General features: G+C 43.9%; 1 protein-coding gene across 1 annotated transcript in view; it reads right to left on the reverse strand.

Moving 5' to 3' along the window:
- FUCA2 (alpha-L-fucosidase 2) overlaps positions 1–16,661 on the reverse strand; it is a 65,713-nt gene that overhangs the window by 37,439 nt on the left and 11,613 nt on the right. The window contains exons 3-5 of the mRNA XM_069725906.1: positions 16,065–16,404; positions 15,597–15,807; positions 8,456–8,646 (exon numbers count right to left, since the gene is read on the reverse strand). Coding sequence (XP_069582007.1) covers positions 8,456–8,646; positions 15,597–15,807; positions 16,065–16,404 — 742 coding nt within the window. The remainder of the gene's footprint in view (positions 1–8,455; positions 8,647–15,596; positions 15,808–16,064; positions 16,405–16,661) is intronic.

The raw sequence follows: 16,661 nt of genomic DNA on the forward strand, positions 1-16,661 counted from the left end.
CACTGATCTGCATCTTTTGAGCCTAAGAACAGAGCAGCAAGGGTTCCTGACAGTCACCCTAGGGAGTTCATAGACCAGTGATGGGCAACCTTTTGAGCTTGGTGTGTCAAAATTCGCCAAAAAAACGAAAATAACTTGGGTGGTGTGTCACCTTGAGAAAAAAAAACATAATTTTGCGACATGTATAGTTTAAATAACAAATATGTATAATTATTTAACTTACCTGCTTAGTGACTTCTTTGTTCATCTGTCAGTTGGTTTCTTTTGTTGGTCTTGCTATTATTTAACTTGTGTGGGGTGTCGTGAACTAAGATAAGTGAGGGGGAGGGGGAATTCTTCCAGTGATGGCGAACCTGTGGCACTCCAGCTGTTGCAAAACTACAATTCCTATCATGTCTTCACAGCCAAAGCTTTTGCTTTGAAAGGCCAGGCATGATGGGAATTGTAGTTTTGCAACAGCTGAACTGCCACAGGTTCGCCATCACTGATTTAGTGACTTTTTTGTTGCTGAATTTCATTAGCTAAATTCAATTGAAGGTTGGTATTTTGTACACTTAGGCAATTAGGGGTTAACTAACCTAACTGACCATATGATGGCACATGTAACTGTCTTTTAGGAAAGGGCAGAGTTAATAAGCAGAAATAGGGGTTAATAAGGATGCACAACAGTAATGGTGGTGAAATGGAGTCTGTACTATGCTGCAAGATGGCGTTCCTAATGGCGGTAAACGGCACCCATAGCACAGGCCTCTTCCAGCCTCCCCCTCACTTATCTCAGTAATGGCCAATGACACCCCACAGTTCACTGAATGATGGTTGCTGTAGTAGTCACAGGGCCTGCAGACAGCAATCACAGGGCCTCAAGACAGCGATCACCTCAGGCCTCAGAAGTGCGTCCCCCACGGCATTGCGCAGAGCGTCTAGGCCTGGGACTTCTGGTAGGCCCGAACTTCCGGCCGGCGCAGCAGGGAGCAGCGCAATGCCGCCCAAACAACAGAGCTCCGGCGCAGAGCGTCTAGGCCTGGGACTTCTGGTAGGCCCGAACTTCCAGCCGGCGCAGCAGGGAGCAGCGCAATGCCGCCCAAACAACAGAGCTCCGGCGCAGAGCGTCTAGGCCTGGGACTTCCGGGAGCTGCGCCAGGCCTACCGGAAGTCCAAGGCCTAGACGCTCTGCGCTGGAGCTCTGTTGTTTGGGCCTACAGACCTCCTGCATGGCATACGATCCGATAAAAATCGGAACGGCTTGCCATGCAATTTAAGGATGCAATATCTATGGGGCCGCGGCCGGCGGCCACTTGTCACTGAAAATGACTACGCGTGTCAGCACTGACACGCGTGTCATAGGTTCGCCATCACTTTCATAGACCATGTATATTGTTGGTATGGTACTGTACATCTCTTTTGATCTTATGAACAATATAGCCATTGCTCCTGAAAACCTGGGGAGTGCATAGACCATGTATATTGCTGGCAGTATGTGTCATCCGTGTGTACCATCAGTGTGACACCTACTGGAACAGACTGCAGAATTTAAATGACAGGTGTTTAGGTGTTAGTTGTGCAAAGAGGATAGAAACAGCGGATAGATAGAGGTTCATGAGATACATATTAGTGCCGTGCGTGTGGTTTACTGTACATGAATTTAGCAAGAAAATAAATTAATTACAAATATGGCGTGGGGTCCCCCGATCTCAAGGACATCTTTCTATCTATTCTAGATCTTTGCACATCTAACAACTAAACATTTGTCATTTCTATTCTATTACGGTACGTGTCACACGGCACACAGACGACACACTTTGCTTTCTGTGTGCAGGACTGAGAAAAAAACTGACACGTCTACATGTAGGACACATGGTCATGTTAACAGCCCCATAGCTTATAATGGATGTGCCTGTGTAAATATCTTCAGTACTTGTGAAAACACATGTACTGGAAACACTGATGTGTGAAGGGGACCTTGTATATTCTAACCTACCGTAAGTTTTTAAAACGTGGCAGGAGCAATGGCTGCATTATTCATAGGCTCAAAAGGGCAGATCAATGCTGGAAATATACAGGATCCCTAGCTGCACTGTTCTTAGGCCGGGGTCCCACTTGCGAGTTCAATGCGAGAAACTCGCCCATCAATACCCGGCACTGCCGCCGGCACTCAGGAGGACCAGAGCGTAAGTGGGACCCCGGCCTTAGAATTAAAACGAGAGTGTGCCCATCCGCAGGGAACTTTGGAAAACTAATAACAGCCTGAGGGAGGTTATGCAATGCTGGGCTGTTGACCAGCATACAGGCAGGTTCGCCCGTTGAAACGGACAGGAATATTCTGCTGACTGATACACTGTTTAAATGCGGATTTGTGGGAAAACCCCTTCAATATTTGCAAAATCACAATAGCAATGCTATCAATAATGAAAAAACAAAACCAAAAACAAAAAAGGGTTTTCCTGGATTTTACGAAAACTTCCACAAGAAAAGGGAAGGTTACAAAACTATTTTTGTACCAAATTCTTAAAAATGGTGCAGATAATTAATGTATAAAATGATCTTTATTCTTCTGTACCTTTTTTGGACTTGAATGTGGCAACATTTAACTAGATTAAAAAAAGGAGCAAATGCAATAATAAATTGGGCCCTATGTATTTAACCCCTTAGTGACTAAGCCAAATTTTTGAAATCTGACAGTGTCACTTTATGTGTTAATAACTCTGCAACGCTTGAACAAATCCCAGTGATTTTGAGATTGTTTTTTCGTGACACATTATACTTTATGATAATGGTAAATTTAGGTCAATATGTTTTGTGTTTATTTATTAAAAATATCAAAAATTTGAGAAAAATGTTAAAAAATTAGCAATTTTCTAAATTTGAATGATTATTCTTTTAATCCAGATGGTCATACCACAGGAAAATATTAATAAATAACATTTCCCACATGTCGGCCTTACATCAGCACCATTTGTAAAATGTTCTTTTATTTTTTTAGCATTTTAGGAGGTTTAACCCCTTTCTGACATCGGACGTACTATCCCGTCCATGTGGGGTGGGCCCCTATGACCATGGACGGGATAGTACGTCCAGCGCGATCGGCGGCGCTCACGGGGGGAGCGCCGCCGATCGCGGCCGGGTGTCAGCTGCCTATCGCAGCTGACATCCGGCACTATGTGCCAGGAGCGGTCACGGACCGCCCCTGGCACATTAACCCCTGGCACACCGCGATCAAAGATGATCGCGATGTGCCGGCGGTGCAGGGAAGCAGCGCGCAGGAAGGGGGCTCCCTGCGGGCTTCCCTGAGCCCCCCGCAGCAACGCGATGTGATCGCGTTGCTGCGAGAGTCTTACCTCCCTCCCTCCCTGCTCGAGCCCCGGATCCAAGATGGCCGCGGATCCGGGTTCTGCAGGGAGGGAGGTGGCTTCACAGAGCCTGCTTAGAGCAGGCACTGTGAAGGCTGCAGCGCTGCATGTCAGATCAGTGATCTGACAGAGTGCTGTGCAAACTGTCAGATCACTGATCTGTGATGTCCCCCCCTGGGACAAAGTAAAAAAAAAAATTTTCAAATGTGTAAAAAAAAAAAAAAAAAAAAAAAAATATTCCAAAATAATGAAAAAAATATATATATATTATTCCCATAAATACATTTCTTTATCTAAATAAAAAAAACAACAATAAAAGTACACATATTTAGTATCGCCGCGTCCGTAACGGCCCGACCTATAAAACTGGCCCACTAGTTAACCCCTTCAGTAAACACCGTAAGAAAAAAAAAAAAACTAGGCAAAAAACAACGCTTTATTATCATACCGCCGAACAAAAAGTGGAATAACACGCGATCAAAAAGACAGATATAAATAACCATGGTTAAAACGTCATCTTGTCCCGCAAAAAACGAGCCGCCATAAAACATCATCAGCAAAAAAATAAAAAAGTTATAGTCCTGAGAATAAAGCGATGCCAAAATAATTATTTTTTCTATAAAAGTTTTTATCGTATAAAAGCGCCAAAACATAAAAAAATGATATAAATGAGGTGTCGCTGTAATCGTACTGACCCGAAAAATAAAACTGCTTTATCAATTTTACCAAACGCGGAACGGTATAAACGCCTCCCCCAAAAGAAATTCATGAATAGCTGGTTTTTGGTCATTCTGCCTCACAAAAATCGGAATAAAAAGCGATCAAAAAATGTCACATGCCCGAAAATGTTACCAATAAAAACGTCAACTCGTCCCGCAAAAAACAAGACCTCACATGACTCTGTGGACCAAAATATAGAAAAATTATAGCTCTCAAAATGTGGTAACGCAAAAAATATTATTTGCAATAAAAAGCGTCTTTCAGTGTGTGACGGCTGCCAATCATAAAAATCCGCTAAAAAACCCGCTATAAAAGTAAATCAAACCCCCCTTCATCACCCCCTTAGTTAGGGAAAAATTAAAAAAAATGTATTTATTTCCATTTTCCCATTAGGGCTAGGGTTAGAGTTAGGGCTAGGGCTAGGGTTAGGGCTAGGGTTAGGGCTAGGGCTAGGGCTAGGGTTAGGGCTAGGGTTAGGGCTAGGGTTAGGATTAGGGTTAGGGCTAGGGTTAGGGCTAGGGCTACAGTTTGGGTTGGGGCTAAAGTTACAGTTAGGGTTTAGATTACATTTACGGTTGGGAATAGGGTTGGGATTAGGGTTAGGGGTGTGTCTGGGTTAGAGGTGTGGTTAGGGTTACTGTTGGGATTAGGGTTAGGGATGTGTTTGGATTAGGGTTTCAGTTATAATTGTGGGGTTTTCTACTGTTTAGGCACATCAGGGGCTCTCCAAACGCGACATGGCGTCCGATCTCAATTCCAGCCAATTCTGCGTTGAAAAAGTAAAACAGTGCTTCTTCCCTTCCAAGCTCTCCCGTGTGCCCAAACAGGGGTTTACCCCAACATATGGGGTATCAGCGTACTCAGGACAAATAGGACAACAACTTTTGGGGTCCAATTTCTCCTGTTACCCTTGGGAAAATACAAAACTCGGGGCTAAAACATATTTTTTGTGGGAAAAAAAAAGATTTTTTATTTTCACGGCTCTGTGTTATAAACTGTAGTGAAACACTTGGGGGTTCAAAATTCTCACAACACATCTAGATTAGTTCCCTGGGGGGTCTAGTTTGCAATATGGGGTCACTTGTGGGGGGTTTCTACTGTTTAGGTACATTAGGGGTTCTGCAAACGCAATGTGACGTCTGCAGACCATTCCATCTAAGTCTGCATTCCAAATGGAGCTCCTTCCCTTCCGAGCCCTCCCATGCGCCCAAACAGTGGTTCCCCCCACATATGGTGTATCATCGCACTCAGGACAAATTGGGCAACAAATTTTGGGGTCCAATTTCTCCTGTTACCCTCAGGAAAATACAAAACTGGAGGCTAAAAAAATAATTTTTGTGGGAAAAAAATTTTGTTTTATTTTTACGGCTCTGCATTATAAACTTCTGTGAAGCACTTGGTGGGTCAAAGTGCTCACCACACCTCTAGATAAGTTCCTTAGGGGGTCTACTTTCCAAAATGGTGTCACTTGTGGGGGGTTTCAATGTTTAGCCACATCAGGGGCTCTCCAAACGAAACATGGCGTCCCATCTCAATTCCAGTCAATTTTGCATTGAAAAGTCAAATGGCACTCCTTCGCTTCCGAGCTCTGCCATGCGCCCAAACAGTGGTTTACCCCCACATGTGGGGTATTGGCATACTCAGGACAAATTGTACAACAATGTTTGGGGTCCATTTTCTCCTGTTACCCTTGGTAAAATAAAACAAATTGGAGCTGAATTAAATTTTTTGTGAAAAAAAGTTAAATGTTCATTTTTATTTAAAGGGGACCTGTCACCCCGTTTTTTGAGATTGAGATATAAATACTGTTAAATAGGGCCTGTGCTGTGCGTTACTATGGTGTATGTAGTGTACCCTGATTCCCCATGTATGCCGAGAAATACATTACCAAAGTCGGCGTTTTCGCCTGTCAATTAGGCTGGTCTGGTCAGGTGGGCGTGTTCACAGCGCTCTTTTCTTCCCCAGGTTTCCGTTGGTGGCGTAGTGGTGTGCGCATGTTCAAGGTCCGGATTCCCTGTGCCCACGTGAAGACACAGCGCGCGATCTGCGCTGTCATTCCTTTCATCGGTGCGGGCGGCCATCTTCCTGGGGCCGCGCGTGCGCAGATGTAGTGCTCTGCTGCACGGGGCTTCAGGAAAATGGCCGCGGGATGCCGCGCGTGCGCAGAAGAGATCGCGGCGGCCATTTTCCCAAAGCCGAGTTTGCATCTCGGCTTTGGGAAAATGGCCGCCGCGATCTCTTCTGCGCACGCGCGGCATCCCGCGGCCATTTTCCTGAAGCCCCGTGCAGCAGAGCACTACATCTGCGCACGCGCGGCCCCAGGAAGATGGCCACCCGCACCGATGAAAGGAATGACAGCGCAGATCGCGCGCTGTGTCTTCACGTGGGCACAGGGAATCCGGACCTTGGACATGCGCACACCACTACGCCACCAACGGAAACCTGGGGAAGAAAAGAACGCTGTGAACACGCCCACCTGACCAGACCAGCCTGATTGACAGGCGAAAACGCCGACTTTGGTAATGTATTTCTCAGCATACATGGGGAATCAGGGTACACTACATACACTATAGTAACACACAGTGCAGGCCCTATTTAACAGTATTTATATCTCAATCTCAAAAAACGGGGTGACAGGTTCCCTTTAAACATTCAAAACATTCCTGTGAAGCACCAGAAGGGTTAATAAACTTCTTGAATATGGTTTTGAGCACCTTGAGGGGTGTAGTTTTTAGAATGGTGTCACACTTGGGTATTTTCTATAATATAGACCCCTCAAAATGACTTCAAATGAGATGTGGTCCCTAAAATAAAATGGTGTTGTAGAAATGAGAAATTGCTGGTCAACTTTTAACCCTTATAACTCCCTAACAAAGAAAAATTTTGGTTCCAAAATTGTGCTGATGTAAAGTAGACATGTGGGAAATGTTATTTAAGTATTTTGTGTGACATATCTCTGTGATTTAATTGCATAAAAATTCAAAGTTGGAAAATTGCGAAATTTTCATAATTTTCGCCAAATTTCCGTTTTTTTCACAAATAAATGCAGGTACTATCAAAGAATTTTTACCATTGTCATGAAGTACAATATGTCACGAGAAAACAATGTCAGAATCACCAGGATCCATTGAAGCGTTCCAGAGTTATAACCTCATAAAGGGACAGTGGTCAGAATTGTAAAAATTGGCCCGGTCATTAACGTGCAAACCACCCTTGGGGGTAAAGGGGTTAAAAATGTAGCAGCAATTTTTCATTTTTTCAAGGAAATTTACAAAATTTATTTTTTTAGGGACCTATCCATGTTTGAAGTGACTTTAGGGGTCCTATATATTGGGAAACCCTCAAATGTGATACCATTTTCAAAACAGCACCCCTAGAAATATTGAAAACTGCTGTCAGGTAGTTTATTAACCCTTCAGGTGCTTTACAGGAACTAATGCAAAGTGGTATGAGAGAAATGAAAAAGTGTATTTTTACCACCTAAATGCCTCTAACTTCTGAACAGATTACTAGAGCTGTCAGACTCTAAGGCCGCTATTTGGTCGTGAATTGCCATGGCAAACATCAGGACCACAAAATCATGATCTGAGGGCACAAGTTTGGATAAATAGGAAGCCCCCACACTCTGTTAACTATTCATAATGATGTAGTCACTATTGACAGCAGCATCTAAGGGGTTAAACAGATTTGGACTGTGCAAACACTGATCAGCTATAGTGTACAGCCGACAGCTACTGGATTGTTACCTGTATGGGGAGGCTATTCTCTTATACTTCAGGTCAGTTAAAAGGCGTATTGGCTGTCATTAAGGGGTTAAGTTTAGACAAAGAGCTGGCCTGTAGTAATCAGCAAGTGACAAGGAAACTTGTGGCCATGGTTTCTACTTGGGGTTTTAGTGCAGCTATTTCCCCTACGGACAATAATGGGGAAAAACATGAGTTGTAGAGAAGACTGCAGTTATATGAAGTGTAATTATAAAAACTCCCACCGAGAGCATTCTATATCTTTTATTATAAAAACTGGATTGCAGGATTACTCCAGTGGCCAAACAGACTATGGTGGGGGGAATTCATCAAATCTGGTACTTTATATTCTTCTTACATATTCACCTGGACTAAGATTCGCCAGATTCATTAAGACACATGCCTCTTCATAAACTTGGCACATTACTAGTCTCTTGAGGTGGGATTTTTTATGCCACTTATAGTAAATCGAACCATACCTCTCTTGCTAAGCTCTGATCACTTTCAGAACAGAGTTGGAGCTCATCTAAGAACAAAATGACTTCTCTTTGTCTACACGAGTCCTAGAGGGGCACAATACAATTTGATAAAGATATTAATTATGGCGAGCTAAATCAAAAGTTGTTTAATAACCATGACTCTTACCAAACTCCCGGTGTAATCGAGTCATTCTGAGCTCTCCAAGGCTTTGTACTATAGATAGCCTCACCATTCACTTTTAGCCATTTTCCCATCTGTTTTAAACGCTCTTCAAATACTACAGGAATGCGACCATCATGAGTGGGCCCAATATTCATCAGTAGGTTACCACCACAGGACACAGTTTCAACTAACTCCTGTTAAAAAGCAAGTAGCAAGTAATTACTTATCCATACATATAATGCAAGCACAAAAAAAACTCTAAACCCTCTTAAAACGATATAAGAGCAACTTTTAAAAATAATTTCCACTGGATTTAAAACATCTTCAGTATAAATGGGTTCTTAACCCCCTTAAAGGCCAAGCAATTTTTCCCTCCCCTTCTTCCAAGAGCCATAACTATAACTATTTTCCCGCTGACAAAGACATTCGAAGGTTTGATTTTTGTGGAACTAGTTGTACTTTTGAATGACATTCACTTTACCATATGGTGTAATGAAAAACGGGAAATTAACCCCTTCACGACCTTGCCGTTTTCCGTTTTTGCGTTCTCGTTTTTCGCTCCCCTCCTTCCCAGAGTTATAACTTTTTTATTTTTGCGTCAATATGGCCATGTGAGGGCTTGTTTGTTGCGGAACAAGTTGTTCTTTTCAATGACATCATTGGTTTTGGCATGTCGTGTACTAAACTTGGGAAGAAAAAGTCCAAGTGCGGTGAAATTGCAAAAAAAGTGCAATCCCACACTGGTTTTTTGTTTGGCTTGTTTGCTAGGTTCACTAAATGCTAAACCTGACCAGCCATTATGATTATCCAGGTCATTACGAGTTCATAGACACCTAACATGTCTAGGTTACATTTTATCTAAGTGGTAAAAAAAATTCCAAACAAAAAAAAAAAAATTGCGCAATTTTCCGATACCCGTAGCGTCTCCATTTGTCATGATCTGGTGTCGGGTGAGGGATTATTTTTTGCGTGCCGAGATGGCGTTTTTAATTATTTTTGTGCAGATACATTCTTTTGATCGCCTATTATTACATTTTAATGCAATGTCGCGGCGACCAAAAAAACGTAATTCTGGCGTTTCGATTTTTTTCTCGCTACGCCGTTTAGCGATCAGGTTAATCCTTTTTTAATATTGATAGATCAGGCGATTCTGAACGCGGCGATACCAAATATGTGTAGGTTTGATTTTTTTTTTATTGTTTTATTTTGAATGGGGCGAAAGGGGGGCGATTTAAACTTTTATATCTTTTTTTATTTTTTTTCACTTTTTTTTTACTTTTGCCATGCTTCAATAGCCTCCATGGGAGGCTAGAAGCTGGCACAACTCGATCGGCTCTGCTACATAGCAGCGATCATCAGAAAGTAGTTAGTGTAATTAGGGACAAGTAAGGAATTTTTAGATATTAGAAATATTAGAAAAAAAAGCTTAGATATGGGATTAAATAGGAAAAAAGCCTGACTTTGGAAAACCACTTTAATAACTTCACTGATAACATGCTAAAATGTGTAAGCGTATTTGTGGGTGTGACCTTCATATTCAATACCAAATAAATCAAGATGTTTTGAAAATGTTGTTTCCATCCTTTGCATGTCATTAACATGTCTATCCATGCTGTGAAAAGTTTGTTTTGTGACCAGTCAACGGATCTGTATGAAAACTTCTTGTGTGTCAAGTTGACTTTTATTGCCATTCTGGGGTACATGCAAAATTTTAATTACTTTTTATTTTATCTTTTTGTGAATTGCGACAACCAAAAAAATGACCGTTCTGGTGTCATTTTTTTTTTTAGCATTTAAAGAGGTTTTCCTCACGAAAAAAAGTTTTAATCAATAGATCTTGGAACAATAATAAGTTCCACAATTTGATTTAAAAAAAAATGTTTTACCGCACATAAGGAATCATCATCCCATACTGTAATGTCTGTATCCTCTTTTGCTTCCTTCCCTGCCCAGGAGATGTGATATGATCAGACCATGTCCCTGTCACACAGATATAAGATTATCTCAGCACAGGAATATTATTTTTAAACACATCCAATTGTGGAACTTATTATTCCAAAATTGAGTGACTAAAATGTACTTTGTTCATGGGAAAACACTTTTATTATGTAGTTTAAATTATCAATTTTTTACAGACATAAAATATATTAATTTTTTTTATTATTATTTTTTAACTGGGAAATGGACTTTATACTTTTTAAATATTTTTTAATGAGTCTTCAACCCCTTCATGACCGGAGGTAGTTTTGTTTTTGAGTTTTCATTTTTTGCTCCCCTTCTTCCCAGAGCCATCATTTTTATATTTTTCAGGCAATATGGCCATGTGAGGGCTTGTTTTTAGAGGGACGAGTTGTACTTTTGAACATATCGTGTACTGTAAAATGAAAAAAAAAATTCAAAGTGCGGTGAAATTGCAAAAAAAAGTGCAATTTCACAAATGTTTTTTGCTTTGCTTTTCTACTATGTTAACTAAATATTAAAACTGACCTGCTATTATGATTCCCCAGGTCATTACGAGTTCATAAACACCAAACATGTATATGTTCTTTTTTATCTAAGTGGTAAAAAAAAAATCCAAACTTTGTTAGAAAAAAAAAAAAAGTGCCATTTTCAAATACCCGTTAGCGAGCGTCTCCATTTTTCGTGATCTCGGATTGGGTGGGGGCTTATTTTTTGTGCACCAGACTGACTTTTTAAAGATACCATTTTGTTGCAGATGTTCTTTTGATCGTCGTTATTGCATTTTAATTCAATGTTGCGACGACCAAAAAAAATGTAATTTTGGCGTTCTGACTTTTCGCATTACGCCATTTAGCGATCGGGTTAATTCTTTTTTATATTGATAGATCGGGCGATTCTAAACGCGGCAATACCAAATATGTGTATGCTTTGATTTTTATTGTTTTAATTTGAAAGGGGCAAAAGGGGGGCGATTTGAACTTTTATATTTTTGTATATATATTTTTAAAAACAGGATTTTTGGTTGCTTACCGTAAAATCTGTTTCTTGAAGCCTCCATTGGGGGACACAGGAACCATGGGTGTATGCTGCTGCCACTAGGAGGCTGACACTATGCAAATAAAAAAGTTAGCTCCTCCTCTGCAGTGTACACCCCACCGACTGGCATTAAACTCTTCAGTTAGTGAGAAAGCAGTAGGAGATAATAAAACAAGGTTGAAAAACCATAACCACAAACTTGAGAACTGTAACGTGAGAACAGTCATAGAACAGATAACAACAGAAAACATTGGGAGGGAGCTGTGTCCCCCAATGGAGGCTTCAAGAAACAGATTTTACGGTAAGCAACCAAAAATCCTGTTTTCTTTATCGCCTCTCATTGGGGGACACAGGAACCATGGGACGTCCCAAAGCAGTCCCAAGGGCGGGAAAAACAGACTTCCATCAGGTCAGAGGACTCACCACTGCCGCCTGCAGGATCCTTCTGCCTAGGCTGGCGTCCGCCGATGCGTAGGTATGGACCTTGTAAAATTTGGCGAACGTGTGGATGGAAGACCAAGTTGCCGCTTTGCACAGCTGTAGGGCGGAAGCCCTGTGGTGCACCGCCCAGGAGGCGCCAACTGCCCGGGTAGAGTGAGCCTTAATCCCAGGAGGGGGCACTCTGTTCTTGACCCGGTAAGCCTCCAAAATTGCCATTCTGATCCATCGAGCAAGTGTCGCTTTAGAAGCCGGCTGGCCTCTACGCGTGCCATCAGGAATGACGAAAAAGGAATCCGTCTTCCGGAAAGAGGATGTTCTATCCAGATAAATCCTCACTGCCCTGACGAGGTCGAGCTAGTTCAACGATCGCTCCAGAGGATGAGTCGGAGCAGGACAAAAGGAAGGTAGAACGATGTCCTCGTTGAGGTGGAAGGTGGAAACCACCTTAGGAAGAAAAGAAGGTGGGGGTCGGAAGACCACCTTGTCCTGGTGAATGACCAAAAACGGAGGGCGGCAAGAAAGTGCCGCCAGCTCGGAAACGCGGCGAATGGACGTGATGGCCACGAGAAAGGCCACCTTCCAAGATAAAACTGATAGAGGAATCTCCCTAAGAGGTTCAAAGGGAGAAACCTTCAAAACGTCCAGTACCAGGTTTAGGTCCCATGCCTCCACAGGGGCCCTGTACGGCGGGACGGCGTGTGCTACCCCCTGAAAGAAGGTCTTAACCTGTGGTCGAGAGGCCAAGGTCTTCTGAAAGAGGATGGAAAGCGCAGAGACCTGACCCTTCAGGGAGCTAAGGGCCAGACCCGAATCCAGTCCTGCCTGAAGGAAGGCCAAAAGAGAAGGCAGGGAAAAAACCATAGGCGGAACACGGTTGGACTCGCACCAGCGGAAGTAAGCCTTCCAGGTGCGGTAGTAGATCCTGGAAGACGAAGGCTTCCGAGCCTGAATCATGGTGTGAATCACCCGGTCCGAAAGGCCGGACGCCCTTAGAACCGCGGTCTCAACAGCCACGCCGTTAAACTGAGCGACCGAGAATTCGGGTGGCAGATCAGACCCTGGGACAGCAGATCGGGCCTGTCTGGAAGGCGCCAGGGAACGTCCGCGAGAAGGTTGACGAGCTCCGCGAACCAAGCTCTCCTGGGCCAATCCGGGGCGATCAGGATGACCGGCACCCCTTCCGCTTTGATCTTCTTCAACAGTTTGGGAAGTAATGGAAGGGGTGGGAACAGGTAGGGCAGCTCGAACTGTGACCAAGGAATGGCCAGAGCATCGACGTCCACTGCGAGAGGATCGCGTGACCTGGAGACGAATTGCGGAACCTTCCTGTTGATTCGAGACGCCGTGAGATCCACATCCGGAGTTCCCCATCGAAGACAAATCTGATGGAAGACCTCCGGATGCAGGGACCATTCCCCTGCCGCGAGACCCTCGCGGCTGAGGAAGTCGGCGGCCCAGTTTTCTACGCCGGGGATATGCACTGCGGATATCACCGGAACCGTAGCCTCTGCCCAAAGGAGGATCTTGGATACCTCGGCAAGGGCCAAGGAGCTCCGAGTCCCCCCCTGATGGTTGACATATGCCACAGCCGTGGCGTTGTCCGTCTGGATCCGGACTGGAAGGCCCCTGAGGATCCTTTCCCAGTGGCGGAGGGACAGAAAGATGGCCCGAATCTCGAGGACGTTGATCGGCAGCGCAGACTCCTGCGGCGACCAACGGCCCTGAACCGTCAGGTGGCGAAAAACCGCACCCCAGCCGATCAGGCTGGCATCCGTTGTCACCACCTGCCAGTGAACCGGAAGGAAGGACCTGCCCTGGGAGATGTGGCAGCCGCCGCATGAAAGAGTGCTGCCGCCGGAGAAGAGTCGCCGGAGTAGGCCCCGGAAAAGCCGGGGCCTAAATTGGGAGCCAGTGACCGCCGGAAGCAACGGTGCTGGCTGTGAAGGTGAGCGACGCCTGTGAGGCCGCTGTATATAACGCTGAGGAGGGTAGGAGGTACGCCGCAAGTAGGCCCCGGGGCCTAAATTAGGAGCCAGGGACCGCAAGCAGGCCCCGGGAGGCCGGGGCGCTGGAGGAACGCGGTGGGGCATGGAAAAGTTACCCCGCCACATCAGAAAGAGCCACCGCGCAGGGAACAGAGAAAGCGCTGCGTCCTGGGAACCCCTTTAGAATACTCACCTAGTAAAATCCCACGTCGTCTGCTACTAACCTTGAGAAGGTATCAGACGTCCATAGGAGCTGCTGATGGACGTCCTCGTCTCCTCCGACCGACAGGCTCTGGTGGGCGAGTGGGTGGGGGACGGAGCCAGGACCGGACTTCTGAGCACGCTTGTGTGCTAGGATCTTGGTCCTGGTGAGGGATCTGTGAGGATACGGGGTGGCAGTACACACCGTACTCATAGTCCGAATTGTGGGACTACAGGTGTGACTGTTCACCCTGTATCCCTCCGGAAAACCTGAAAAGAAAACGCATATTGAGGTAGATAAGGGTCTAATGAAAGACCCATGTCCACCACCTACTGACACTAAGCTAAACTGAAGAGTTTAATGCCAGTCGGTGGGGTGTACACTGCAGAGGAGGAGCTAACTTTTTTATTTGCATAGTGTCAGCCTCCTAGTGGCAGCAGCATACACCCATGGTTCCTGTGTCCCCCAATGAGAGGCGATAAAGAAAACAATTTTTTTTATTTTTTTTTTACCTTTGGCATGCTTCAATAGTCTACATGGGAGACTAGAAGCTTCCATAACCCGATTGCCTCTGCTACATACAGGCAATGATCAGATCGCCTGTATGTAGCAGAATTGCTGACTTGCTATGAGCGCCGACCACCGGGCGGTGCTCACAGCAATCTGGTACTGACAACCATAGAGGTCTGCTGGAGACCTCTGGTTGTCATGCCAACCCGCAGTCATGTGACACGGGCACCCATGGGTGGGATTTCCAACGCGCTTGCCAGAAGCACGTGTTTAATGCTTCTGTCAGAGTTTGATAGCGGCATTTAATGGGTTATCAGCTGACATGTGCCAGAAAAGATGTGGGCTCACCGCCGGAGCCCACATCAAAGGGAGGGTGTCCGGCTTCGGTGTATTATTACTATTATTATTTAGTCTCGCATTTCTATATGCTTCTCCCAATAAAAAAGTAATTCACAGATTGTTCTTTCTTGACACTTTGCATTTCTTGATAGTGATAAATTTATTTTTATTTATGAGAATATCGGAAATTTGGCAAAAATGTGGAAAAATTAGGAATGTTAAAACTTAATTTGGCAGCTATTTTTGTAAGCAAAATTTCTAAAATCTATTTTTTCACAGATCTATACAGTTTTGAAGTGACTTTGACAGGCCTGTATGTCAGAAAACCCTCAAAACTGCACCCTTGTAATTACTCAAAACCACATTCAGGAAGTCTGTTAACCCTTCAAGTGCTTCACAGAAATAAATGCAAAGTGGATTGAAAAAATGAAAGGTTACATTTAGTGATGAGCGAGGATGCTCGTTACTCAAGATTTCCAAGCATGCTCAGGTGATCTCTGAGTATTTTGGGTGTAATCAGAGATTTAGTTTGTGTAGCCGCAGCTGCATGATTTGTGGCTGCTAGACAGCCTGAATAAATGCAGGGATTGCCTGTTTGTTAGGGAATCCCCAATGTTTACATGCCTGTCAATCATATAAAATGTTTGCATTTATTAATATTTAAGCCTACCTTTACCAGTTCTTCAATTGTCAGTAATTCAGATATTAATGCATTCCTCCGATAACCCCAGGAGCGCTTGTCAATAGTCATACAGTTCTCCCATTTGTGAGGTAGCAGGTGTCCAGGGTTATAGCGGTCACTACATGTATAAAAACCACCATGCTTGCACATACAGCCAGTTCCCCATCGGTCATTAGTAACTACGACATCTTTTACTGGGCTGAAATGGGTGAAGGACATAAGGATATGCATGAAATTTAAATAGATTAACACAGCAATAAACAAAAGAAACTTCATAGTTAGTTTTATATTAACAGCTTTTTGGCCATTTCCTTGCATTTCAGTACTGTTATTGGAGAATACACAACAACCTTTACCTTAATAACAATGGAGGCCCAAGCATCTGGACCATCTATGATCATACATCTAACAAGTTTCACTGAAATCTTTACACGGACTATAAAAGATTCAACTTGCCTTTCATTGTAGAGCCAAGCCAGAAAGTTAGTGCTGTTCCAGTAGGTGCTTGGGGCTTCACCATCTCCATCAGACCAAACAATTTCTGGCTTATATTTTAATACAATTTCATATAATTCAGGTAACGATTTACTAGCTGGGAAAAAACGTGTTTGAAAAGCATTCTGCTTATCAGTCAGAAAAAGAGGGTTGAACCACTCAAAAAGAGAGTGGTAAAGTCCAAAGTGCAAATCTGTATTCCGCCGGATGGCGTCTGCCAGCTCGCCAACAAGGTCACGCTTTGATCCCACATCCATGGAGTTCCAGTTCCAAGAGAATTTGGAGCCCCATAAGGTGTAACCTTTAAAAAAAAATACTGATTACTGAAGTCTGTTACATATGGAGCATGATCTGACAAATCCGTTGTTGATTTGTCACAGACTTGCATCATGGATTTCACCTTTTGTATCTGCACGTACTGGCTACACCGAAGAGTACACCAATCGGATGGGATCAAACTACTGATACAGAATGACTTGCTGAACAACATTTCACTAGTCTTAAAGAAACAAAATTGCATTTTAATTCGTGGGGGTAACGCTGGTCTATGATCACTCC

The sequence above is a fragment of the Ranitomeya imitator genome, chromosome 5 (genome assembly GCF_032444005.1).
Source record: "Ranitomeya imitator isolate aRanImi1 chromosome 5, aRanImi1.pri, whole genome shotgun sequence".
Taxonomy (NCBI): domain Eukaryota; kingdom Metazoa; phylum Chordata; class Amphibia; order Anura; family Dendrobatidae; genus Ranitomeya; species Ranitomeya imitator.